General features: G+C 46.5%; 1 protein-coding gene across 1 annotated transcript in view; it reads left to right on the top strand.

The window, feature by feature from the left end:
- Positions 1-27,881, top strand: part of ADAMTS17 (ADAM metallopeptidase with thrombospondin type 1 motif 17) — a 239,828-nt gene that overhangs the window by 82,398 nt on the left and 129,549 nt on the right. Inside the window, exon 8 of the mRNA XM_037510070.2 lies at positions 18,899-19,004. Within this exon, the coding sequence (XP_037365967.1) occupies positions 18,899-19,004 (106 nt within the window). The remainder of the gene's footprint in view (positions 1-18,898; positions 19,005-27,881) is intronic.

Here is a 27,881-nt window from a genome sequence, read left to right as displayed (position 1 = left end):
GAACTAGAAGAATAAACTGAACAGTTTATGTCTTGCATGAAAGGAGCATTTGTACTTTTGAATACTTCTGAATCTCCAGTGCTCCCACACAGGCCAAGGGGACTCTTTCTTCTACCCAGGACAATCAGAATTATTCTCCCCTTGGCCATTTCTTGAGCATGAGGCTGCCATGAATTTGCCATCGCTCTCCTTGACTCCCTCCTCCAAAGCACCTGGGGGGTTCTGGTTGAGCCCATCCACAAAACACAATTCCAGGACTTCTGGGCATGTTGGGAAGTGGTTTGCTTTTTTTTTTTTAAGAAAATTTTCTGTATTTTTTTAAGACTTACTTATTTATGCATACAAGAACCGGGGTACAGGCCAGAGATGTGGGGGGTGAGAGGATTCACCAGAGACAGAGGGGAACAGAACAGGCAGACTGACTGAAATACACTGCTGAAGGGAGCAGTGGGTGAGTCAGGAGAGGTCTGCTGCATCACGTGGGTAGCTCCCTGGCCAGGGATCGAACTCATACAGCTGTAACTGGTGATAGCTTCATAGGTTGCATCTTTACCCCATGCGCCACCAAGGAGGCCCTTATTTGCTTTTTTGGAAATCAAGACACTGAGTTGGAAATGGAGAAAGCCCTATTCAAAGATAGTAAAGTAATCTCACCATGTGGGAACTGGGTTTTGAGTGGTCAGTTGTCAGTTTCCTGTTTTAAATTCTTCAGTGTTTTTGAGAATGCCTACTTTTTTTTTCTTTTTTTTCTAATTTTTTAGAAAATTTCTCATTTTTAAGAAAATTTTGACTTTGAGTGCTGGATGACATTTTTGAACAGCATTATCAAAATATCACTTTCATTCTATAGTGGTTTATCTGTCTGACATATATTCTTCATTGTCTTTTAGTGAATTTATAGTGTTCTACAATCATCACCAGAATTTACTTTTAGAACATTTCCATCCTCCTAGAAACCCTGAATCCTTTAGAAGTCACCCCACATTCCTTCCCAACTTTTATGATCTCTAGCAAAGCTCTAGACAACCACTAATAGACTTTTTATCTCTATGGATTTCACTATTCTGGATAGTTCCTCTAAATAGACTCATATGATATATGTCCCTTTGTGTCTTGTATCTTTCATTTAGCATAACATTTCCAAGATTCAACCATGTTTTAGCATTTTTCAGTTTATCGTTCCTTTTTATTGTTGAATACTGCTCTATCACATGGATACCCCAGTTTTGTTTATGCATCCATCAGTTGATGGCTGTTTGAGGTATTCATACGTTTGGACTTTTGTGAACAACTCTCCTGTGAACATTTGTAAGTTTTCATATGATTTTCAGTTCTCATACTAGTCACATGGTAGCTCTATGCTTAACATTTTGAGAAACTGTCAAACTATTTTCCTATGGGCCTGCATCATTTTACATTCCTACTGGCAATGTATAAAGGTTCTAATTGTTCTGCATCTTTGCCAATACCTGTCTTTTTAATTATAGTCATTTTGGTGGGTTTAAAGGTAGTATTTTACTGTGGTTTTGATTTGCATTCCCCAATAGCTAAACACGTTAAACATCGTTCCATATACTTACTGGCCATTTGTACCTTCTTTGAAAAAAATTAACTTTTCAGCTACTTTACCCACTTTTGACTTGGGTTTTCTTTTTATTACTGAATTGTAACAATTCTTTTTTTTTTAAGATTTATTTATTTATTTATACAAGCACTGAGTACAGTCAGAAGCGCGGGAGGGTGAGAGAATTCAGCAGAGCCAGAGCAGGGAGCAGAGCAGGCAGAAGGACCGAAGTACACTGCTGAGGGGAGCAGCGGGCGGCAGGAGAGGTCTGCGTGCCATGTGGGACCCTCCTCCGGTGGCCGGGGAGCAGCCGGGGATCGAACCTGCGCTGCAGAGGCTGCGGGCAGCTTCGCAACCCAGCGCTCAACCGCTGCGGCACCGGGGAGGCCCTGAATTGTAACAATTCTTTATATATTCTAAATACAAGGTCCTTATCAAATTAATTTGCTTGCAAACATGTTCTCCCAGTGTGGAGACTATTTTTTCACTTTATTAATGTTATGCATTGAAGCATGAAAGTTTCCAACTTTGATGAAGTCCAGCTTATCAATCTTCTCTTATCCTTCGTGTTTTTGGTATCATACCTATAAAGTCATTGCCTAATCTAATGTTTTCTTCTAAGAGTTTTATCACTTTTGCTTTATATTTAGATCTATGATCCATTTTGAGTTAATCTGGGGGGATCTAAATTCATTTCCTTGTCTATGGCTATCTAGTTGTTCCAGCTTCATTTATTAAAAAGAATATTCTTTCCCCTGTTAAATTATCTTGGCCAGGATGACAATTTGTTGGGAAAACCCAGAGATTTTCTCCAGTGGAATACAAGACATCCAATTTCTTTTTTCCCATTCAGAAAGATGTTTCTGATCTATTCCCAGGACACATCTATTTTTTACTTATACATTTAATATAAACTCTCCCCCTTAAGAGCTGCATTTTCTACTCTAAAAAACTAATTACTACTGTTTTAATTCTTTTTTATCAAATACGTAGAAGACTTAGAGCAAGAAGACACCATGATCTCAGAGAGTGAACAAAAGAGAATTTATTTCCAAGGACAGTGTTGAATGTGTTATGGATTTCATCTAAGTAAATATCTTTATTCAATTTTTATGAATCCACCTATTTCTAAATCTGAGGATGTTTTATGAAAGGTTCTCTTTCCCTTTGAAATATCAAAGAGTTGTCAGCTATGCCTAGAGCTCCAGAACCCAGCAGAACTGCTCTCTGGAAGCATCAGGATGAAGTATCCAGGTGGCTTGGTCAGTGGCAGACAGGATGAAGATATTAACAGTATTCAAAAGGGATGTTCCTTACCTGTCTTTGAAGGGAGTCAGTTCAATATCCAGGTTAAAATTGGGTCAAGTGCGGCAAGCCAGATCAAGAGTGAGGTGAATCAAACATAGTAAGGGCATGATGGCTCTGTCCACCTGGATGTATCCTTACCCGGCACCCTAGAGAGTGGCCCAAGACCACCAAAGAAAGTGCCACCCATGCCCCTACTTGTTACTCTCCTGTCTCCAGCCTTCTAAATGTTGTGTTGATGAAAGCATTTAGAGACTAAGCACATTTTGACACTGACAACTAAAGCTGCTAATAATTATGAAATTGTTCTGTGCTTCTTAGCACAGAAGTTTTTGCTTGTTACACACTTTTTGTTAGATTTTTGTAACACTTGGGATTGGCCATAACTGCAGTCATAAATAATATTTGTAGAGTATTTACTATATGAAAAGTACTCTTATTCACATTGTTCATTGAATCCTCAACTCTATGAGGCAGGAATTAATCTCATCTTACAAATGGGGGGAAAGGTTTAGAGAGATTAAATAATTGCCATAATTACCCAGGTGGTAGATCAGTTGTGGAATTCAGATGCAGATTGGAGTCCCCAGACTTCCCTGTTTACCCTCTCAGAATTTTCTGGCCCAAAGAGAAATCACCTGTGGTTTATATCCTGAAGAATGGCCAAGGAAGCCAAGGATACATTGGAAGCAGTGACTTGCAAGTAAGCTTTGCTTGAATAAGCACAATCTTGGTTTTCTTGGGGAGCTAGACCATACCCCTAATCATGAATCAATAACACTGATCTTAAGCTCAATTCTCAGAGAGACAAGGTCTCTCACTGGATTCACTGGTAATCTTGCCAGTGGCACACATGTCTTTAATGTCTGAGTCTTCCAACAGAAGAATGGAAATGTACTAGACACTCCTTTCAGGGAGTTCCATTTGCCCTCAGCTGTAGAGCCACCAGGACCTTGTGGACCGGAAAGGGATCTCTTGCCTTGACCACTTATTCCAGTTCAGTCAGGGAGGGACAACTAGTCAACCCAGAACAGGGCTGCTCAGTGTAGGTCTCCTGTGAGTCTTCAGGATTCCTGGTGGGTGTGTCATGACTCCATGTGGTGTTATCTATGCTGGAGGAACTCAGATGATGGGGAGGAGATTCAGTCATAACCTGAAATCAGTGCTAGAAATGAGGTTCCCACTCCCGTGACAGTGGGACAGTCATGGGGCTGGAGTTATAAAAGGAATGCCAGATATTTGGGCCTGAATCCATTTGGTACATGTTCCAGACGAGATCCAGACATAAAATCTAAAAAACAGTCCAGGAAAATCGTCACCTCATCTGATCCTCCACATCAACATCTTGCTTTGCTTTGGGATGTTTGCCCCTCCACCTTCTGGTTCGTTTCCCACATTCGCCAGTCCATCTGATTTATTATTGCCTGAGCATTCCGCATGCAGTTGGGAGGGCTGTCTTTGGCTGTAGCCAGAGCCTGCCCAACACAGTGCAAGGGTCAGGAAATAGCAGTCCACATTCCTAGGTTATTATGTTTTTAAATAAAGATCTTCTATTGGGAGAGTTGGAATTAATATTTATTTTATTTGCACCAAACCAAGGTGCAAAAACACCCAGGGGTCAATAGAATAGGGTAGGGACATTCTATTCTTGTAAGACAGTTGTCTTTGCAGGGTAGTCATCAACTTGTCATGGAAAAATGTCACAGCAAACCTCCATTTCTCCATGATGTCATTATCCTAGTTGCAATAATCTGGCCAGTTTCAGAGGATGTCCATTCCGTCTTTGGAATTGGGTTTGTCATTTAGGGAGGTCGTACGGGTGCCATTAAGAAGTGGGCTGAACAGATGAACACAGAACATTCTGTGAATTCCAGTACTATGAAAATTGGATGGTGATCAGGTCAGCCATATACTTAAAAAATGGCCAAAAATTGTGTAATTCCATACTCTCAGTAGATAGTCTAGAAGGACAGATCTTTTTTTTAAAGGGTTTCTCCAGCCTTGTCTCCAAGTTTTGTTTGATTGTGTTAGACCAAAAACAAACAAACAAAAACAAGCTCAGTTCTGTTCCTGTGCTGGTGGGCACTAGTATGGGGCATTTTCGGGGGTGGGGGGGGTGGGGGTGCTGTGCGCTGGAATAGCCAGAAAGTTCTCCTTTGACTTTAGACTGGAAGCTGACAGATTGGATGTTGATATCAATTTTCTGAATGACAGTAGCAGTTTGTCAGTATCTTTCAAATGGAGAGCAAAATCAGTGAGTGGCTTTATGTTCTGTTTTTATTCTTACTAGCCCCAATCACATCCATTTTTTAAGAAATACTCGTTTGAAGAAAGCAATTGGTTACAAAGTCAATGTATACTGTGCTGTGTGAAGTCCATTTCCACATACACTCGCTTCACAGATCCCAATAAAAAACTCCAAGATGCAATAAAGGGTCTACAGTTAAATGCAGCCCCAGGGGAAGAAGTAGAAAGACCTTGTCAAAACAGAACAGATGGGTTTCTTTTTAAAGTTGGTATATATATTTTACACCAGGAGTAGGTATTTGTAAGCCACATATAACTATAAATATGTATATATGCATATTGCTCAGCTGTTTTTGTTTTTCCTTTCAATTTTATCTTCTTTACAACCACAGTGTCCAACTTAAATTGAATACTCAATTCAAGGTGTTTTCTTAGTAAAGCTCGTGTTTGACAAAACCCGCCTTTTACCTTGGCTTGGCTACTCTTTTAAAAGTAACATTATTGGTGAATAATGGCAGTGAGACCCTTACTCATTTATCCCATGAGTCAGTTAGTTGAGATCTGGCAAAGAAATTCACATTCTACAAACTGTTGGTGGTTATCACCTTCTGAGAAATGCTCGGGTAATCCCTGAGGGCTAAAGGATCAAGTTCCCAGGATCTTTTGGTCTGACTTGGCTATCCAGAGAGGGCTTTTTTTTTTTCCTGGGGAATGTCCTTGATTATATGCTGGGATTTCTTGTTTGAGAGAGAGAGAGAGAGAGAGAGAGAGAGAGAGAGAGAGAGAGAGAGAGTGTGTGTGTGTGTGTGTGTAATTTCTTTGAGTCTATAGCCCCCTTTGGAAATTTGATAAAAACTATAAACCTTCTTGCAAGAGGTATACACATTCATTAACAAATTTTGCCCTGTTTCAGGGTTTAAAGACATCTGTATTAGAATCTTTTTTAGTTTATGTTTTAACAGAAAACTCCCTGGACCGTGAACAGTAGTTGCCTAATTTCTGTAGTCCCTGGGATGCATTATGCACAGGCCTGGCTGTTTGTCTCCTGGGCCTACCTTCATCCCCTCAGGCAGCAATCCCCTTCCTCAGTGGGGGTCCAGGCAGGGGCTACAACCAGACTGCATGGTCCAACAGGTTCTCATTCTTGGCTACAGCAGGAATATGCCTCACCTCTTGATTGCTTGGTTTTTCTCACCTGTAAATGGAGATGATAATAGTGTTTCTTTACAGGCTGGCAGTTGTGTGTGTGCATATGCAGGTGTGCTCATGTGTGTGGGCTTATGTGCACACATGTGTTGGGTGTGCATGCATTCATTGTGCACATATATGCACACTTACGTATATTCCCAGATATAACCACTTCTCTATGCCTGCACATCTTTCAGTTCTCTAGACAGACCAAATTACTCCCTAAAATTTGTGCGTCAGTTTATGCTCATCAACATCAGCAGAGAGTCTTGAACCCCGATAACCTTGCTAGCATGTGGGGTGTGAATTGCTATCTTCTAGTGACTTTTGCTTCTTTGGCTACCAGGGAGTTGAGTATCTTTTAAATTTGTTTGTAAGAATTAAAAATAACTTGGTCACTTTTTTCCTTTGTCTTTAGCTTTGCTTGTGATGCCTTTTGTCACTAGACACCATCCTTTGTATCATCTGTTATGATTTCTGATGTTTAGGTCTTCTTTTAAAAATTCTTTGCTATTCTATGGTTGTAATGGCATTTCCATGCCTTATCTTTTGGAGAAATTCATTGTATGAATTCATTTTATGAGGAGGGGAATTTACTTCATTTGTCTCCATGTGGGTCAGCTATTGTTCCAGAACCATTTATTAAATAGTCTGTTATTTTCTAGTTATCTAACATTTTAAGAAGAGTCAGGAAATCTGGACTTTTTGGTAAACTCTCTTAATTTTTAATTGTTGATGAATGATTAAAAGTTTACTTGCTTACTAAATGGTTCAAACAGAATATTTCTGCAGTCCAACTCCTCATGGCCTCTAGTTTGCAGTCTGTGTTATGAAGGTCTAGTTCAAAAGTTCAAGTCCCTGCTGCATCACTAGCTAGTTCACCATGGGCACTCCCTATCTGATGCTGGGTACTTGCCATTTGACCTTGGCAGAGTTTTCCCGGGGCCTTAGTTTCCTCATTGGTACCAGGGGAATACTCACAGTAGGACCCTCACCACATTTTTAAGTATAAGAGGAGATAATGTGAGCCCAGGGTCTGGTGCACACATGATGTGTGTTTGGTAAACATTAGTGTTCATGACCATCATCTTCATCATTTATTCCCCGCCCCCCTATTCCTGCTGACATCTTAAACAGCAGGGGGTGGTATTTTATGAAATTTAAGTTGGAGGGACTGGTATGCACGCTTGCATTCATTCACTGATGGGACTTATTGAGAACATGTTTTACCTACACTGTTCCTTGTTAGTTGAATTGGTGAGGGTGCTGGTCCAGAGGAGCTCAGCATATCCACAGACACCGGATTTGTCCAGATGCCTGCATGCTGATGAAGACAGGCTCACACAGCGGTAAAGGAACAAAGATGGACTCTGGGCACCTACAGGCAGAGAGGACTGTGGCCTGGCAGGATCAGGGAGGGTCAATGAAGAGGGGACACTCAAGTCTGGAGTTTTCGGAACGAATCGGATCAGGGAGAGATAAAGAAGATGACATCTGAGGAGTTAATGCAAAATCTGAGCTTTAAGTGATGACAAGTTTTTGGACTTGGGATCAGAGAGAAAGGAACAAATCCCTGGGTCTCCAAACAGCAGGGAAAGATAGTGCTTGATTACTGAGATGGGTGGGGGAGGGAGAGTCTGTCCAAGTCTGCACACTATAGAACCTGGAGCAGGGGGAAGTCGAGGCCACTCAGACTGTGGTAGCACATCTGTTTGGTGCGGACTGACTGTGGGTGAGTGGGACAGACGGGCTGGCCAGCTTGGTGGATGCCACAGCAGAAGTCGAACAGGAAGGAGCCTGGTCTGTGGGATGGGAACCATCATCAGCACAGAGGTGACGTGGGGCTGTAGGAAATTGTTGAAAAGATAAATAGGCTGTTTCATTCTCCGCCTTTGCTACTTTAATGACAGACACTGATATTCTCCCTGTTTCTGTAGTCCAGGATCATCTTAGCATCATCTAACCTGAATGTTCGTGTCCCCCAGATCCCTATGTTGAAATCCTACCCCCAATATGATGGTGTTAGGAGATTTCAAGGTGGAACCTCCTGATGAGATTGGTGCCCTTCTAAAAGGTGCCCCAGATGGCTCCCCAAGTCCTTCTACCAGCAAGAAGATGTGGCCCAGAAGACAGCCTGCACCCCACCATGCTGGCACCCTGATACCAGACTTCCAGCCTCCAGGACTGAGAAGTAAATTCTGTTGTTGATAAACTGCTCAGTCTGTGGTCTTCTATTATCACTGCTCCACAGGACTAAGACAGTTGCTTTCAGGCAGTGAGTGGACCCAACAATATGATTTCAGCTCAAAGGCAGAGCCTGAGCTTCACACCACCATAGGACAGAAACAGTCCCCAGAGGGGGTTGTCTTCCTAGCCCATCGCGCCTCTGCCCTGTGCCTGGCACCTGACCTCATGGTGCCATATCCACATAGTGAATGTTTCTGTTGAAGAACTAACCTCTGTTTTGTTTTCAAATAAAATGGAAGGTTTCCATCTCTCTCCCATCTTGCAGAGGCAGAGCCCTGACTAGGCTCCCCTCATGCCCCATCAAGAGCAGTGCATCAACCACCAAGTGACAGCTGGCTTCCCATTAGGGTTCCTGCCATTGAGGGGTTATAGTGTGAGGCCAGGGGCCTGGCCTGCCTTCCCACCCCCATTCACAGCCTGGGAGCAGGGCCCACCCTAGGGGAGCCTCAAGCAAAACACACACTGGAGTGCCCTGGGTGCCACTGTTGACGCTCATCACAGGGTCTCACTGAGATTCCGCATTTTATCCCCAGGAGAGTTACATTGCTGGGCTCAGTATTTAGCAAGAAATGTGATTTCTTAATTATCCTGAGAAAGCTTTCCCTTTTCTTTGCCAACTTGGCAGACATTTCTTTGCATAGCCTTGTATTTTATTCTTCCTGTAGAAATGCAGCTATGAGTGTGAGGGAGTGAAGCTGTCATGGCTGTCTCAGAACTGCCATCAGGAAGGTCCTTGGAAGACAATAAGGGTGGGGGGAGTGACAGAAGAGCTCAGGTGGTTTGAGAAATCCAGGTGATGATAAAATAAAAGCAGACCATCACAGGTACACAGCATTGTGATTGACGTCACTTTGATGCACTAAGAGCAGTATGATTTCATTGATCTATGACATAAATGCTCTTAAGACAAATTCTTTTTTTCTCATTTTTTTGAGATATAACTGACAAAATTGAGAGATATGTCAAGCGAAAAATGTGACTTGCTTTACAGGTACATTGTAAAAGGGTCCTCCCCTCAACATTGAGTTAATTAACATATCCATCACCTCATATATTTAACCTTTTTTTTTTTTTTTGGTGAGAATATTTAAACTCTGTTTTCTTCCCAAATGTCAAATACATAGTGTTATCAACTATCATTGTCCTGTGGTACATTAGAACCTCAGACAAGATAAACTCTCAGCCAGGAATCTTGATTGTCTCCAAATTGTTAAACCAAGTTTCTACTCTCTGATTTCACTTGCTTCTGCATCTGTTATAATTTTTAAATTTTAAGTATAATTGACATATAGACAAGCATATCTAAGTAAACTGCTCAGGGAGAGTCACAAACTGAGCTCCTGTGTATAAGGAGACCCAGTTCAAGAAATAGGAGAGCACCAGCCCCTGGGCCAGCTGCTCTCTCTCCTTCCTCTGGGTGACCAGGATCTGACTTTAATCTTTTTAATTCTAACATCCAGGTGGGCATTTTCCCAAATCAGCATCTGTATCTACTGCATTAAACTCACCACTCAAAGTCCAGTTCCATCCAGCACCATCAAGTTGGCCCCTTCTACCAAAGGACCCGCTCCCTCAACCTTTCCTTATGGTAACCACTAATTGGTCTTAAACTCCAAATGTTTAGTTTTGTTTTATTTAGTGTATTGGCTTGTTTGCTGTCTCTCCCTGCCACACATGCACACACACAGGAGGGCCTGCAGAAGGCCGACCCTGAGAGCTTGCTACATGTCCCTCTTCCCAAGTGGCAAATGCTAGAAGACAGGCTGTGCTCCTCGATGGTGCTCAGGGGGCGTGTGCAGGGGGTTCAGGGGTCTTTTGGAATGGAGCTCAAAGGCTCAATCCCTTGGTGCTCTATCAGGGGTGCCCCCAAAATCACTTGAGTAATGGTACAGGGCGCCCAGGAATGTTTGCAGAGTGGAAGTAAGATGTGGACCTGTCTGCTTGAGGGGTGAGGGCCCTGCAGTTGTAACAGGGTGGTCCCCAGGAAAGGGGGAGGTTCCCTGCCCCACCCAAGGGAGGGTGGAGCTGAGCAGGAAGAGGAGAAGCTGCAGAAGAGACTGAGGAAGGAAGCAGGATGGAGCCAGGAGACACGTGAAGAAACTGCGCTTGTCTTTTGGTCGTGGACTGGGTGACACAGATGTGGGTGAGACCCGTGGGGAGGTGACAATGGCAGCTTTTATCTTGATGTTGATTTTGCTCTTTTCCTTCTGGGCTTGTCCGGTTGTTTGTGACCCTTTTCTGTGGGTCCCCACTGGAAGATGCTTTAGACTTGTGGCAGGCTTTGGGGCCTTGTTCTGCGCCATTTCCATATGGATGGACTTTAACCCACGAGGGGATGGGTCACTTTGGGTGCTTCATTTAGAAACTAGATTCTTGGGCCCCCCCGGTGGTGCAGCGGTTGAGCGCTGGGTTGCAAAGCTGCCCACAGCCTCTGCAGCGCCGGTTCAATCCCCGGCTGCTCCCCGGCCACCAGAGGAGGGTCCCACATGGCGCGCAGACCTCTCCTGCCGCCCGCTGCTCCCCTCAGCAGTGTACCTCGGTCCTTCTGCCTGCTCTGCTCCCCGCTCTGGCTCTGGTGAATTCTCTCACCCTCCCACGCTTCTGACTGTACCCAGTGCTTGTATAAATAAATAAATAAATCTTAAAAAAAAATCTTAGCCATTAAAAAAAAAAAAATTAAAAAAAAAAAATAGAAACTAGATTCTTTGCCTTACCTGTATTGTTTCCTAGTTTTATTAAAGTTCCTTCCCATTAAAGTCTCCTATGTTTTGTGTTGATGCGACGGATGGCAGAACCCATTTAGAATAGGCAGGTTTGCAGGGTTTGGGCTGCCCCTCTCCCTGTCCTATAACACAGTGACAAATGACAGAGGGGGCAGTGATGGTTGGGGAGGTTGACAGAGGGGGCAAAGACGGTTGGGGCTCTGTCTTCATTGTCCACTCTCCTGAGGCTTGGCTTGGACTCAGGCCTGTGGGGAAGTGTCCTTTGGAGACACCAGGCCGACCCTTCCGGCCCTGCACTGCACTTCGACCTGCTTCCCTTCCTTTTTGCTGGCTGGCCTTCATGAAGCTATTTTCCCTAGGCCTGCGCTGCTTTTGTTCAGCTTAGGATCCTGCGCCTGGCCCGAGGCCCTCTTCTCCGGCCAGTCAGGAAACACTTGATGACAGATTTGTCAAAATAAGAGGTTTGCAGGCCTGTCTGGGCAGACCTCCCTTCTCTGTGTCCTGAGGTGAACCAGCCGAGCGCCCTTTTCAGAGGGTGTCCTGGCCTGTTCCAGGAGCCCTGAGCCTCTGTGGGGGGCTCCAAGGAGAGGCCCCTCGGTCATTTGAGGACTATGAAGTCTGCTCCTGGGGATCCCCTCCCATGTGACAGTCCTGCCCCCACCCCTGGACAGTGCCATTGCGCCAGGAGGGTGGGAAATCTGCCGGAAATGCCCGTGCGCTTGGTGCGAGCTGGTCATGGTGTGCGGAATATCAGCAGTTATTTATTTCTCTTCCCTCCCCCTCGCCCAGCATGTTTTGGTTTTCTCAGAGTGCAGCAAACTGTTGGGATAAACTTTTTTGCTTCCAACTTATAAATCCCAGGGGGAATTTACTCCTTCGTTTACACGCCATTCACTAACTCACCAAAGTGTTGTCTTGTAGGAGCCACGGCTCTGACCCAGGGACCACCAAGTCCATGTGGGGACTTGCTGTGTGAATCCCATACCAGGGGCGGCATCTCTTCCCAAAGCCAAGAGCCTGGAGGTACCCAGGAGAGCATGTGAGCAGAGAGCATGTGAGCCCAGTACACGTGGCCCTTCCTCCCCTGTCCCCCTACCACAAAGCAACAGTTAGTGTGACATTAGAACGGGGCCTGCGTGAGTTAGCCTGTGCCTCAGAGACTCCTGGGGAGGCTGAGCTAACAGAAAAGCATGGGGGGGGGGGGGGGGGGGGGGGGGGGGAGCTGAAGGGGGCTTCCTTGAGGAGGTGTCAGCATATTCATTGCCCCTCAGCAGCCCCAGCCCGTCTCCCTCTGTAGTGGGGGCGGAGCTGTCTGCCCCGGTGATCACACTGGCATGACTTCCCTTCTCTCACTTGTGCTTTTGGTCTAAAAAGCCTTTGCTTACTCCAGGGTCAGAAAGATTTACTCCTATGTTTTCTTCTAAGTGCTTTATACTTTTAGCTCTTACAGGTTTATTTGTTTTTGTTTTTTTTAGCTTTTCTGGTTTTAGTTCTTGTTAGGTCTGTGATCCATCTGGAGTTAATTTTTGCATATTATGTAAAGAAAGGTATTTGACATCATTCTTTTGCATGCCACTCTCCAGTTATCCCAGCACCATTTGTTGAAAGACTCTTCTTTCTTCCCGCTGAAAGGTCTTGTCACCCTTGTAGAAAATCAATTGACTGTAAATGTGAAGGTTTATTTCTGGACTCTCCATTCTGTTCCGTTGACCTACATGTCTATCTTTATGCCAGGACCACACTGTTTTGGTTACTCTAACTTTTATTAAGTTTCAAAATGGGAATGTGAGCCCTTCAGCGGTCAGGCATGGAAGCTATTGCCTTCAGACTTTGTGCATTTACTTCATCACTGAACTGTGGTAAGTGCTGAGTTTTTCAGTTCATCAGTGTTCTTCTCGGGAAATAGGTGTTGGCACACACACATTCTTGAATTTGCAGTGGCAGCTTCTGCAATGCTCGTAGTTCAGGAGGGAATCAGTGCCTCTTTAAGCCACATCCTCCCCCTCTGTCCATGGTGTAAGCATCAAGACCTGGGCTAACTCATCTTTATTCCACTACTATGGGCCCCTGTGGATGCTGAGGAAGAGAAGCAGGGAAATTAGGGTATCTACTGGTGGTGGAGTTGCTGAGGCAAGCTTAGCTGGGAGAGATGCTCCTGCTATGCCCCTGGGAGGTGAGGGCACTGAGCTGGGACAGAAAGCCACGGACTGTCAGCTCTAGGAGGCAGTGTCCTCAGCCCCAAGCAGTGGGACCACCTCTCCTGCCAGCCTTCCACAGACTTGTCATTGTCTATGCAGAATCCTTGAGGGGGTCAGTGACGTGGGGTAGAGGTGATATTCCTGTACCACTGACCTCAGAGAATGTAAGCCAAATTGCAGAGAACAGACCTGAGTTAGTTAAATAACATGGGTAGAGTTAGGAAAGATAAGCAGCACTTCAGTGAGAACTGAATTTCTCCATTGCAATGGGTAAGGACGTCACTGTCCCTCATATAGGATCTGATTTCCTAGAGTCCAGTCAATTCTCATCGCTCATGCAGTCCATGCTTAGGAATGTCTGCTCACTAGCATTTACTTGTAACCCCAAATCAGCACTCACAGTGCTTTTGCAGACATAAAAGCCGCACGCTCTGGGCCGAGCAAGGCGAAGCGCCGGCTTCTGGTTTCAGCTCTCCTCGTGCAAACAGACCTCCTTTCACAATCTACCTAGTGCCATGGTTTCTTTGTGTTTTGGTGCTTTTTACAGGTGAGTTTGCTGCGTAGGAGATCACTGAAGTGCTGTTTAGTTATTGCTACTGACCATATGTGACTATATATGATGGAAGGTATCTGAACAGAAGCACACATGTAACAAGCACACATGTAACATGATCGTTGGGGGAGGGTGTCAACAGAGGCTCACAGGACCCCAGCCCTGAATAGCCCAGGAGTAATGCTTCTCTATTGGAGAATTCGGTGTTTACAGTGACTTTATAGAATCTGACGGTCATGAGTAATGAGAACTGACTGTAGTTTATTTTTCATTTGTCACATCCTAGACTCTCAGACATTTTCTCTTAAAAGCTGTTCACAGATTCAGATCACCTACAACCACGTAGTGAAGTTGAGGAGAATGCAGGGACCTTTTGATGAACCTGAATGCGCCACCCATGCCCTCACTGTTCCCAGCACTGTGACTGCCCGGCGAACACAGTCAGCGTGGTGACCCAGTGGAAATCATGAGGGTGTTGGGACCTTGCACGGTCTGTGGGAGAAACTCAACTGTTTTTTTCGCATAGGGAGAGCCCAAGAAGGTCTGAGTAATGGGCAACAAGGCCAACAGCTGCAAACTGTTTACACATGACAATTTGCTGGATGAACCAGAGTTTATACAGTTGTGTGTTGTTTACTCCTTAAGTCTAGAAAGGATCAGATGGTCAAATCTGAATAGAAAGCTTAATTGCTTACACCATGCAGTTTTCTACTGAAAAAGGAAAATAATTAAACCTCCTCATTCAGGTTCCTCTCCAAAACTGTGTTCCCACCAAAAACGAGAGGGTGTCCATGCTGAGTTGACACAGTTGGGCCGATGGGCCAGGGGCCCTGGTGGTCTGCTTTTCTAGATGAGTTAGGTACTTTTCTGTGGGCCTCAGGAGAACTCTCTGGAACCCTTCATTTCTACCCTCAGCATTTCACAAGTATGTTTTGCTTCCCTATTCTGTGCCAGGGGTGCAGTAGAGATGAGTGATTTGCTGTTAGGGCACAGACACACGCTCCATTATGTGCTGACAGGGAACATCCTATGTGTCTGCTCGCAGAGGAAGCCCAAGTCCATAGAGTTGGGGTGTTTTTGGCCTCCCACCTCTTCCATATGTCATCTTGGATAAATGAGACATAACCAATAACTTTAATTTTCCTACTAAGTACATATTCATTTTATTAGACTTAAGTTAAAAAAAGAAAGAAAATTAAAAAGGTCTGTAGTGACTCCACTGTGTCGTGGAGGTAACTGCTAGTAATATTATGTTTCTCCCTCAAGTCTTTTTATCTTTAGGATTAAAAGCATTTGCACTTAAATGCACGCAACCTGTACTCTTTCCCACCCATGTCTCTGCATAAACACACATTAAGATTTATGAAAAATCTGCTCAATCCTCTAAGATTATTCATTGTTGCTGGTCACCCAGACTTGGGTGAGGGATACCCAGGGTTTGCCTGGAGGCATGTAGGTGTTGGAGGAAGAGAATCTTTGTTTTTTATCCAAGCGTGGGCCCCGATTAGTCACGTCACTGGTTTCTGAGCCTCCATTTCCGTCCATAACACGGGGCCAGGCACACCTGCCAAGTCAGGGAGGACAAAGTCTGCAGAGCTGTGCTTGCCTGGGGAGGGGGCCCGCACAGATGCCAGTGGCCTTTCTGCCTCCCTTTTGTTCCAAGGAACTCTGCGAACATGTGGAATTGATGTTTTTAAATTTTCAAAACTGAGCTCTCCTCTGATTTCTTTTGGGTGGAATTTTAAATGGTGGAGTTGAACCCTTTGGAGGCTCCCCCCTAGGGCCTGAGAAATCCTCCTTGTCGGTGTAGGGAATTCCCAGCAGGAGCACGCTGTCCACTGACTGCAGCCCAACGTGTGTTCACAGACTCATGTTATCATAAAAGGAATCCATATAGAAAAAAGTGGGTTTCCTCGCATCTCGACAAGCACCGGGAACATCAGCTAGATCTTTCTAGGCTGGAGCTTTCACAGCCAGAGGGGACCAGGCATCTCCTGGCCCCAGCATGCCCTTCCATAGCAGCTTTCTTTCCAGGAAACATCCAGGCATAGAGGTGGGCTTTGTTTTCTGCTGAAGCTCCTAGCTTAATTGCCTTTCATTCCCTGCAGCTCTTACTTTTACAACAACCTGGGATTTTCTCCAGACTTTGTTTTGCGAGTTCTAAGCATTTCCATACCGTCCCTCATAAATGCATTCGGCTCCTGTGCTGTTATGGGGAGGTGGGGGGGAGCGCATTTTCTTTTATGCATTTGGCCTTGCTCAGTTTTATGACCAAGCAATTCAGGATTGGAATAAATCATTAAAAGCACTAGACCTTAATCCACCTTGGTGGGAGGGCATTTCATGTAAATAGACTGATCTTTTGTTTTCTAGTAAAAAGAAAAAAAAAATCATCTGTGGCTTGGAAAAATTAAAATGCAATTATGGAAAGGCTCTTTGCTTCGCTGGTTCTCTAGCTTCCAATGTTACCTAATGAGAGGGGAAACTCGGGACTGCTGGGGCTGAGTGTGGCTGAGACCAGGGGACGTGTTTGTGTGGCATTTTAAGTCTGCTGGATCAGCAGGCTCTCCTGGGAGGGCAGACCCAGCACAGCTGGCCTTCCAAGTCTGCCTCTCCCCCTCCCCCTCTCCCTCCCCAGACGCCTGCTCCAGCATCTGATTGTTTCTAATTGATTCATTGACCCAGGAGGCTGTAGCCTGGGCTGGGAGGGCACCGCTGGGTGTGCGTCCGAGTGTGTGCGTGTGTGCATGCACATACCATCGGGGCTATGTAGACACATTCCACCTACTCACTGCTGGACTTTTTGCAGCAACCCACAAAGCATTTTTAAACAAAACCAGAATAATGACCTTGAAGACACCGGGAAGCCGGAGAGCGTCCTTGCTGCTTGTCATGGCTCTCCTGCCAGTCGTCGGTGAGGCTGGCTGATGGTGTCCAAGTGCACAGAAAAGCTTCTTAAAGCCAAATGACATTTTTTCCCTTTTTTAAAAAAAAAAAATTCTTTAACCTCGACTGAGCACACTGCATGTTTCCAAATAAATAGACACGTAGCGTGGTGCGGGCTTGGGGAGCTGAGCTCCCGGTGCAATCTCCTTGCAGAGCAGAAGCTGGTGAGCACCTCCTGCAGTGGTTGCACGAGGAGGGAGGACCCCGTGTGGGGTTGGGGTTTGAATTTGATGTCAAGTGAGGATGTTGATTTAGCTATTTGTGAGAAGGAGGGAAGTTCTTTTTTAATTAATTCCCGGTTCCTTTTCCTCCACCCGCTCCTTCTTTCCTGTCTCCTGTGCCTGAGACTGTCAGCTCCTGAGATACCTTGTATGCTTTAGTGAAAGGGGCCCTCCCAGTGGGGCAGCTCGGTGGGGGACTGTGTCTGTGGGTGGAGAACAGGCGCCCCGCTCTGTGGCCACCACCTCCCACACAGGGCCTATAGGCAGAGGCAGGCTGACCACTCGACACTGCTGCATGGCACATGCCCGGCCAGCAGGCCACTGTCTGCTCCACATCCCTGTGATCTCACCATAAGGGGAGCACTGAGCCTCCTTGGGCCTGTGACCCACCAGCCACCTGGTGCCACCACCCATTCATGCATTTCCCCAGGTGCATTCAGACGTCAGCTACCACTGGCAATGATGGGGGTGCAGACAATTCCAATCATTACTCGAGTGACTGTCCCAAGTCTTAGGGCTCCATGGACTCATCTGTCCAGCTGGTCACTTGGCCGGGGGCACTGCTGAGACAAGCCCTGGGGTCATCTGCTCAAGATAGAGCTGTTTGTCCTGGGTGCCAAGACAGCAGAAGCTAAGAGGAAGTGTGGGGGCTGCTTGGGCCATGGGGGGCTCTGGGGACAGGGGCTCAGCCTGGATATGTGACTGGCGCATGGCAGATAGTCCCACATTCCTCAGCTCTGCCCGTCCATTTGGAGCCCCATGAAGTTCACACACATCACTGCCAGGGTAGCCTTTCTCCTCCTAGAAACTGTCATCCTCGGTATCAGCCCTTTGCTCACCCCATGCCTACCTCACGCCTACATCCCTCCTGGCTGCTTCAGTTGGATTTCCTGCCTCAAAGAGGATCCTTCCCCAATCAGGTGTGTGTAAGGAGGAGCGAGTCCCTATGTGGGCTCATCCTCACCCATGGCTCCCAGCCCCACCTCTTCTCACTTCCTCTCTGTCCCTGTGGGTCCTGGTCCCCTTCTCACTCCAGGGCTCCTGAAGCATTTTCCTGAACATTCTGTACAAGCCTTCCCTGGCCTGCTCTCTGAGAACCCCAGCCCCAGTCCAAGCTTACACCCTAAGAGTATCAAGGCTAACAAGGGCTGGGACTGGGTGGGGGCAGAGGTGCCCAGGCTGCAGAATGCAAGGAGACCTCCTGCCAGGGGCCATGCAAGGGCCGGCAGCACCTGTGAGCAAAACAAACCCTCTTTTAACTCTGCAGTGTGGGTGCCTCGCTTTGCTGGCCTCACGTGGTCTCAGCACTGGTCTCGAAGTTAGACAGTTCTGGCTTAGTGTCCCAGCACAGCTGTCAATCCAGGTGACTTCAGGAAGGCTCACTTTCCTCTCCCAGCCTCTGCGTGGCTGATACCTCCATCCTGGGCAAGGAGAGCATATTAGATAATGTGGCCAAACTGCCAGCATGTGACCTGGTGTTTATTCAATGCTTGAGAGAGGCTGGTGGGGCTAATATCAGGGGACACTGAAACATCCTCCCCAGCCAGCCCCCACTTTGAGCTCTGGAACCACAGGTCCAGCCCTGTGGTCGTCACGTCCCAGTGTGCCCTTTTTTGATTGTGCCTAGTATTGACCATGTGGACTTGCCCAGAGTGGTCAGGGCCACCCACCTTCTGAAGAGGACATGCTCTGTGTCTCTGCTGTAGGAATCGCTTACTTGGGAGGCGTCTGCAGCGCTAAGCGGAAGTGTGTGCTCGCCGAGGACAACGGGCTCAACCTGGCCTTCACCATTGCCCATGAGCTGGGCCACAAGTAAGTATTGATGCTGCGTTGTCCTGCGTCCCCCTGTTCCTTTCCGAAGACATGGTTTTTCTTTTAACTTGGACTCTGTGCATTCTAAAACAGGATGTTTTGGCTTCTTCCAGAATAAGGGCGGAGGTGAGCGAGCCCAACCGGGTAGGGAACCCAAGAGATGACTTAAAAGACAGATCTATAGAGGTGAAATGCTAACTGAATCTTTGTATCTATTCTTTTTAGGTAAACATTTCAATGTAGCTTATTATAGACCCAGCATTTCAAGTTATTTATGAGAGTTATTTATGAGAATTTTTCCAATGGTTTTCAAAGTATTCCCCAAAGCCTCCCTTGTGGGGGCCATTGCAATGGGGGGTAAGGGCTGCTGGCAGGCTGGAATACCTTCCATCCTTCCCTGTTGCAACCATATTTTTCTGTTTTACATAGTGAACTTATTAGTCAGGGCACTCAAATGTTCTGTACTGTTTGCATGTATCATGGTAAAGAAAAGTTGTCTTGGTGATGCTGAATATGAAAGTGCGGGGCTGTGTCAGAATTGCAGGGGCTGCAAAAACAGATGACTGGATCAAGAAGATGTGGTACATATATACCATGGAATATTATTGAGCATTCAAAAAAGATAAACACATGCAATTTGCAGCAACATGAATGGAGCTGGAAGGGATCATGCTCAGTGGAAATAAGCCAGAAAGAAAAAGAAAAATACCAGATGGTCTCACTCATAGCAGGAATCTAGAAAACCTAAATAAGGGACCAGGAAAAAATAACTATAAGAAAGTAAAAATCAAAATCAACAAACAACTATGAACCAGAGACACACTATTGGAGGGACAGGGAAAGGAGGGATTGGGATCAAAATAAGGGGGTTGCAATTATATGGGGAATATAAAAATAAAATAAAAAATAAAAAATAAAATAAAGTAGCTTCAAAAAGTATTAAATACCTAAAAATAAATCTAATAAAGGAAGAGAAAGACATACTCAATGAAAACTGTAAGACACTGCCAAAAGAAACAATAGAAGATACAAAAGAAAAAAAAAAGAATTGCAGGGGCTGTCATTTTTCATGTGCTCTGGGGCTTTCATCATTCATTTATTTGGATTCTTCACTGGAAGCCTTTCATTCCATGCCCTTCTAGAAGTCCTGAACTTCACACCCCCTGCTTCCAATGCCCGTTATCTATTCTCAAAGCGCACATTATAAAGGGAAGAGGTTTACTTGGTGTCTTCTTTGGTGGCTTCCCTTCCTGGGTTGGCAGATCTTTGATTCACTCTGTCATTTAAATCATGGGATTGGCCTTTATAATGTTGACTTTTTCCCCCCAGCCAGTGGCAAACTAACTTCCTGAGTGTACAATAGCAGCGTCTGAGTTTCAAGGACTAACAGCTCTTTCCTTTACATGTGCAAAGTCCTACTTTCAGGAGGAAATAACCACACAGCCTTGGAGCCCAAAGCTGTAGAGAGAACCTGAGGCAGCCTCCTGGTTTTTCAGAGGAGGAAACAGAGTCAGAGGGCTCCAACGACTGGTCCAGGGTGGAGATCGCCTTCAGGAAGTCTCAGATGGCAGAAAATCAGCAAACAATATATAAACAGAAAATCAGTATAAACAGAAAATCAGCAATATATAAACAGAAAATCAGCAAACAATAGAACTGTGCCTGAGGGTCTTCTCTTTCTCCTGGAATAGCTGTTTGTCATAGGTATTGATAGGGGTGAAGGATGTCCTGAGCAAACTCCACACAGGCTTTGTGGACTCCACCCCTACGACACTGGGAACTACAAATCCCATGATCACCAAAGGGAAGGTTGCAGGACCTGAGGGCGGAGTTAAGCAACTAGGCTCTCGGTTTGGGTATTTAACTGGCCATGTGGCTGGAGGGTTGCCCTCTTGGCCACGAGGCACGCTAGGTTTTTGCCAGCTCAGCGGATCCTTGGGATTTCAGGTCAGCGGAACAGGTAGGACGCATTTACAAACTTATCTCCCTCTTTTTCCCCCTTAGTTATTCATTTCCCCATTCCCCTTCCCTTGCAAGTAAACCTTTTATCAACCTTTTGTGTATGTCTGCAGTTTAGCATTCATAAGTCCCCTTTAAGCATGTGGGTGAGGATCCACAGTCAGGAAACCCCATTTTATATCAGGGTTTGCCCTGTAACAGCATCTCTGAAGGAAAAATCGTGATGTGACTGCTTAAGAGATTAAAAAATAAATCAAGGAGGCCAAGGCATGCAAAACAGGGGAAATTTTATATTGCATTGGATAGAACGTAAGTAAATGGAAATTAGTCCTTGGAGGGGGGAAAATATACATGTATATACTGTAAAGTTTTTTCTAATGCCCTACATAACAAGACCCTCAATCTTTAACTTCTGCAAGCGGAAAGTTGATCTTTCATGGGAGGACAAGAGCAATTGTTTTCCTCCAGAGTGAGCCACATGTGAGGCTTTAGTTTTGGGTCTTATTTTGTTTATCTGGCCCTTTTTAAATTTTTTTCACTCCTCCGGAAGAAGGAATAGGGGATATCATGATGCGAGTAGAAGAGTGGAAATAACTATATATTTCCTGAGGCTTAAGGAGAAATTGGCATGTTATTGACCCAGGGACTGGGGAAGACAGAGAGGGCCAATCATCTCTATGTACAGGTATTTCGTCTGGATGATATTTTTAAAATATTGGTGACAGCACTTTGCCCATACTATATTACCTATGCGATGTAGAAATAGAAATACTTTTAAAAATGAATTGTAATCAAAGTGATAGTCATAGCTCTGAGTTGTTAAAAACCCTATACCCAAGAGTGGTTGCTAGGGAGGAGAAGGCCTAAATCAAAAGGCTTTGCAAACATCTTCTCCCGATCAGATGACCCACCGGGCTGTCCTAGTGCCTGGAAGTCAATCACCTAATGGTTGTGAGAATGCTGAGCTGTCAAAATAGCCCCCAACTTGCAGGTTGTTATGGATCTTGGAATAGACGTGTTTATACGAACTGCAATATCCCAAGGCAGCATTCGGCACCAGGGCTCACATACTACACAGAGGCCTTTCTCCTTGGACATTAAAAACACGTCAGGTCATTTTCTCCCCGATGACCTGCTTGGCTGTGCCAGATCAAACACTGGCCTCTTAGCCCAGGAGGTCTGCAAAGATGAATGGATAGATTCAGTTATACTTTAGTAGCCTTTAGCTACAGTCTGTTTAGAATTTCTTAGGAGGACTCTTTATAGCTTGCTATTGAACTCTAATTACCTACAAAAACAAACACCTTATTGTTAATCAAAGCCAATAAATCCTGCTAGTGTTTGGCCTTGCCCCTGTGGTTGGGTGATTACAGTTTTCCCAGGGCAGCCTGTTGTCTCTGATTATTCACAAGCATTTGGAAAGAGATCCCACCAGGATGAAGCCACATTCTCCCCATCCAGGGCTCACTTGTCACTGGGACTGGGAGCAGCTGGTGAGGCTGTGCAGAGGGTTGAAAAGGCTGGCCAGGCCACTTCACGTATACAAACCCCAGGAGCTGCTGCATGTTTTGAACTAGAGTGGAGCAATTCAACTCCACAGTCCTCAAGTCTGTGTGAACTAAGATAGGGTACACTACTATCTCAATGCACCCCGCAGTGGGCCTCTGCTCTGCAACATTTCTTGTTGACAGTTTTAGAGGACCCCTCTACATAGGCCCTGAAAATCCCTGGGGGGCTCACCCACTGGCCTCCCTTCCTCGAATGGGTGGGTGTCAGCCTTTGCACGTGGCTACGTGGAAGTGTGGCCCTCTGGTTACCTACCCAGCACATCTGAGGATCAGGGTGAGCTGCTGCCCTTAAATCCAAATGTCAGGAGAAGGATTCACTTTCCATATGAGCTCCACGTCCCTTTACCAGACAATGAGAGTCATGCAAGTTAACAGGATCTTCTTTCTGCATGGGCTGACAGAAAACACAAAGCTGAACTGCAAGCTCATGTTCAGCAACTAATTCTGTTGAATCCTACAAGTGGGTTTTTCTCCTTCTTTCTAGTGTCTCTTAGTATGCATGGTTTTATTTTAAATATCATCGTTCAAATATAATTTACATGGTAATATAAATTCAATTTGCAATCTAGTAGGTTGTGAAGTATAACTTCAATGAAAAATTCTTGCCCTGGAAATGTCCATAATGCTGCTTTGGACATGAATTCGTGATGTGCTAAAAATGTATGAATGTTGTAGTCTGATCACATCTCTCACAGCATCTGCTGTACTAGGTGCTGTGCACTCACTCTGCTTTTGAATCACTCCTTGGAGGCAGGTATGACAGAGCTTTTACTTTATAGATTAGGAAACTAGTATTTTTCTTTTTTAAGGCCTCAACGTAAATGATTAAGGCTCACTCATATGATAATATAATCCATGCAAAAGGGCCTTTAAATAAGAATCCAAGTTACAAGAGGGAAGTGATTAAGAGGAAAGCTTGTTCTACATGCCAAAACCCAGATATCTTCAGTTTGCTGGCAGCCAAGAGAAATCGCACTCAATGGCGAGGTTGGTACTAGCTGGCAGAGAAAGCAAATGTAGGTCCACAGCTTTCAGATGCTCTATCCTGATTATAAACAAAGGGAGGAGGGAGGGGGTGCGGGAGGTGAAGACTGCCAGCCCCCAGCTTTAGGCAGAGACTGAAGGATTTGCAATTTCTGGTTGGGGTCATGGGTCAGAACCTGGGAAGGGAATGTTTTGCTTTCTGCTCTGGAAGATGTATTGGCCATACCCAGAAGCCCTCCTAACATGGTTTTAAGGTTTTTCTTTTTTTTTTCTTTTTTTAAAGATGTATTTATTTATTTATACAAGCACTGGGTACAGTCAGAAGCACGGGAGGGTGAGAGATTTCACCAGAGCCAGAGCAGGGAGCAGAACAGGCAGACTGACGAAGTACACTGCTGAGGGGAGCAGCAGGCGCAGCAGGAGAGGTCTGTGTGCCATGTGGGACCCTCGTTCGGCGGCCAGGGATCGAACTGGCCCTGCAGAGGCTGTGGGCAGCTTCGCAATCCAGCGCTCAACCACTACACCACTGGGGAGGCCTGGTTTTGAGGTTTTTTCAATGAACTCTGTGACCTTAGCTGTCTTCTTGACCTTGAAAGATTGCCAAGAGGCAGGTCCATGTCACCTTCGGATTCACCTAAATGTAGAAAGAGTATCGTGAGTTCAGGGAAGGCAGTTGTCCCTGACTTGTCATGATCACTTGAGAAGCCCAGCTGAGCGTGGGGTTGGCACCCCCCTCTGCAGGGGCAGGAGAAAGTGGCAGTTCTGAGCTGTGATGGCGCTTTTCCTCTAGAGGACTGCAGTTCTCAACTGTTACTGGTTATGACTCAGTCGATGCAGGGAGTGGGGGGATATTCCTGGAGAGAAACAGCCCAGCAGGCCCAACACCGCCCAGTTTTTTCCTCTCAAGAAGCCAGGACGAGATGCCTTGGGATAGAGCTGAGCGTCCAAGATGTTTATCAATATTTGGTTTTAAACAGAAAGAGGGTCATCTAGAAACAAACATTTCTTTCTCTCATGCTTTTGAGACTCAACCCTGATTGGTCTTGGGAAGGACTCTCTTTAAGGGTTAGAAGCTCAGGTCCACAATTCCACAACATTTCACACAAAGTCAAGTGGCCACCCCTCTGACCTGGAGAAGGAGGGTGGTGGTGTTCAGAGAAAGCCCAGGCCTCTGTGACCAGTGGGAGGTAGGTCTAACATGGTGTGATGAGGTCCAGGGGAGGCGCTTGGGTGGCAGCTCTGGCTGGAGTGGTCAGAGGCCAGGAGGCACAGAACCATGTCTCAACTGGACATCTAGGGCCCAGGTACCCAGGACACAAGGCACACGATGTGCTTCTCAAGCAGGAAGGACAGAGAACCCCAGGAAATGTCAGCACAGGGCCTCCTAGTGGGGCAGCAAGAGAGAGGAGAGAATTCACCCAGCAATTCAGAAAAAAAGACATGTCTTTGTCTGTAGACCTGTGCCACTGGAGATTGCATCCTTAGGCGGTTTTGTCATGTGAATGATGTTACAACACCTGGAGGCTATGGCTTGCCATGTGCCTGGCTTGGGGGGTGTAGCCCACTGGGGCCACTGTCCTGCATGTGGACCATCATCTGCCAAAATGGCATTCATGATGCATCACCGTGTAGACACAGAAAGCTTTCCCTGGCAGAAAATAAAACCTCTGCTTCTGGGGTGCAGAGACTGTTAGATAAGCCTGAACTGGTCACTGCTGACCTTGAGGGTCAGTCCAAGCCACCCTACCTTTCCAGCCCACTTACCTGCAGTCAGGCCCAAGAGTCGCATCCTCTTTCTGGCTTCTGCTGCCTGTGCTCCAGGTGGATGTTCTCTCGCCAGCTCTTCCTGGGGCTTCTCCTGACTTCCACAGGCCCTCTCGTGGGTCAAGAACTATTCTTTTTCATTCTGGGATTAACCTCCCCTTTTGTCAGCACCTTCAGCCTCGCTCTTGCAGGAGGGTGGCAACCTGGTATGTGGGCCAAGCCTGGAGCAGCACCTGAGGCCCTGAAAGGAGGTAGTGGCCAGGCCTCAGCTCCTCAGTTAAACTTGCCCCCTGGGAGAGAGCTCTGGAAGGTTCTTCAGGCAAATCCTGGTATACCCAGAGCCCAGGACAGTTGCAGATGGGATGTCAGAGTTTCACTGTTGCTCATTCTGGCCTGTCTGCCTTCCTGCTTCTGTCTCTGACTCCCCAGCAACCCCCATGCCCCACACCCTCCTGTGCTAAGAGCCACTGCAGTGCTTGCTCCATGTGGTCCTGCTCTCCTAGCTTTTGTTCCCCATCCTCCCCCCACCACCTCTGATGCGTCCCTAGCACCACAGCAGTTGGTGGCATACCTGGCTGGTGAGGCAGGTGAGGAAAACCCAGGCATCCTGAAAGTGACACTGTAGACAAAGGTTGAGTTCTGTCTTCTCTTCCAACACATCCTTGTGTTATGTAGCAAGGCCTTGCCTGGGGGCACAGGGTGATGCATGAAGTCACCTATGATGGGAAGAATGTGACCTCCAGAAGCCTGGGATGGGAGGGGAGGAGTAGAGCTAGAGGGTCAGCTGGTACCCACAGGAGTCTCTCCCCTCACCCCCAATACTGAGTGTGTGAGTACGCAGGACTGACTAGAAATCCAGGACTGATGTGCAGAGATGCAGCTGTCCTGGTGAGGAACTGTGTGGGTGACACAGCAGCCCCACATGTACCTGCAAGCAGGCGAATGCAGTTCACCTTGAGCAGCACAGATGAACTGCACAGGTGGCTCCATTTAGATACAGGTGTATACACAGGTGATGTGACCTCACTGCACTGTGTCAGTCAGTCCAGTCTGTAAATGTCTGTTGCCTTCCTTAGGATTTTCCTCATGACATTTTCTTTTCTTTAGCTGATTTTATTCTAAGAAGACAGTAGGTGATACAGATAACATAAAAATTAAGTGTTCCTCAGTTGTTTGTATCATCGGTAAGCCTTAGGTCAACAGCAGACTCTTAGCAGTTAAGTTTGTGGTGAGTCAAAAGTTATTCTTAGATTCTCACTGCCAAGGTGGGTCGGTGCCCCTCACCCCCGTGTGTGCAAGGTCAGCTCTGTAGTTGTAAATGGGCTAAGTTGCAGCGGTGTGTGATGCTCAGCTGTGTTCTTGACCTACCCAGACACATATGGAACCCCAGTACCCTACCCCCCATTTTGAAAGCACTGACCTACCTGGCATCACTAAGAAGTGTGATGCTCAAACAGCGCATGGATCCACAGCTCCAGGCAGGTCTTCGAGAAGCTGGGTACCCTCCCAGCTAGAATGTCCCCAGCTAGACTGTGGCAAGTTCAGGGCTGTGGAAGTCAGAAGGACGCCCCATTGACACGTGACTGGGGACAGGCCACCCCCCCCCCCCCCGGCAGGCAACTAGGAACATGGAGCCAATCTGATTCCTGAGAAGCATGGCTTATGGGCCAGGGGCTGGAAGAGTGTCTGGAGAGGGCTGGGGAGCAGAGGCAAAGGGGAGGGGTAGCGGTGCTGGGGGAAATGTTCTCATAACTGGACTTGACTCAGTTCAAACTGAAAAGTATTGTCTCAGTCCCAGAGCAGGAAGTAAGGAAAGTCATTATCCAGATGTGTGAAGCTTGGAAGTGCTTGTCTGTGATCTGTATTAGAAGGAACCGCCTGGTATGGCGTGAGGCCTATGCAGAGTGAACCCAGGCCACGTGTGCGCAGGCAGCAGATCCAGGGGTAGATCTTGCCCTGGACACCCTTGCACTGGACACCCTTGTCCTGGACATTCAACCCGATAAGCACAGCACAGGTATCAGCTGGGCCTACCTTATGAGGAAGGTACAGCAAAGAGAGGCTTTCTGGAAACCTCCTATGTAGAGATCCTGGGGATTGGGGGAGCATGCTTTGTTCCATTTGGATATAGGGTGTCTGTGTTCACATGCAGTGTTCAGGCTCTCTCACAGAACAGAAATGGGGAGAGGGCCACCTCCCCCAGGAGGCCTGCAGAAAGCCCCTGGGGTTTGGGGTCTGGTTCTCAAACAGGCAAGTCTCAGCTGGGCATTTCGACAGGCACGTGGGGTCTCATCCCACTCAGCTCCCCAGCCCCCTGCAGCCTCCCCTTCCAGGTTTCAGGGTGCTTGGTGGTGCTAGGACTGCTCAGGGCCCGCAGGTTTATGCAGAGGTGCTGCCTGAGAGCCATTTCCTCGGCGTCCATACGTGAGCATCCTCAGGGCATGGCTGTCTTGCCTAAATCCCAGGGTCAGACCTGGCCTTCAGAGTTCCTTTTTTTTATTATCGTTTTTACTCCCTGAAAATTGCAGGGTCTTTCACACTAACACGCCTGCCATCCTTCGGCCTCGAGTCATCGCTGAGCTGAGAAGGGCTCGCGACCTCA

The sequence above is a fragment of the Talpa occidentalis genome, unplaced genomic scaffold, assembly GCF_014898055.3.
Source record: "Talpa occidentalis isolate TD23 unplaced genomic scaffold, MPIMG_talOcc4v2.1 talOcc4.14, whole genome shotgun sequence".
In the NCBI taxonomy this organism is placed as follows: Eukaryota; Metazoa; Chordata; class Mammalia; order Eulipotyphla; family Talpidae; genus Talpa; species Talpa occidentalis.
Note: the sequence above shows the minus strand (reverse complement) of the source record. Positions and strands in the feature narration are given on the sequence as shown.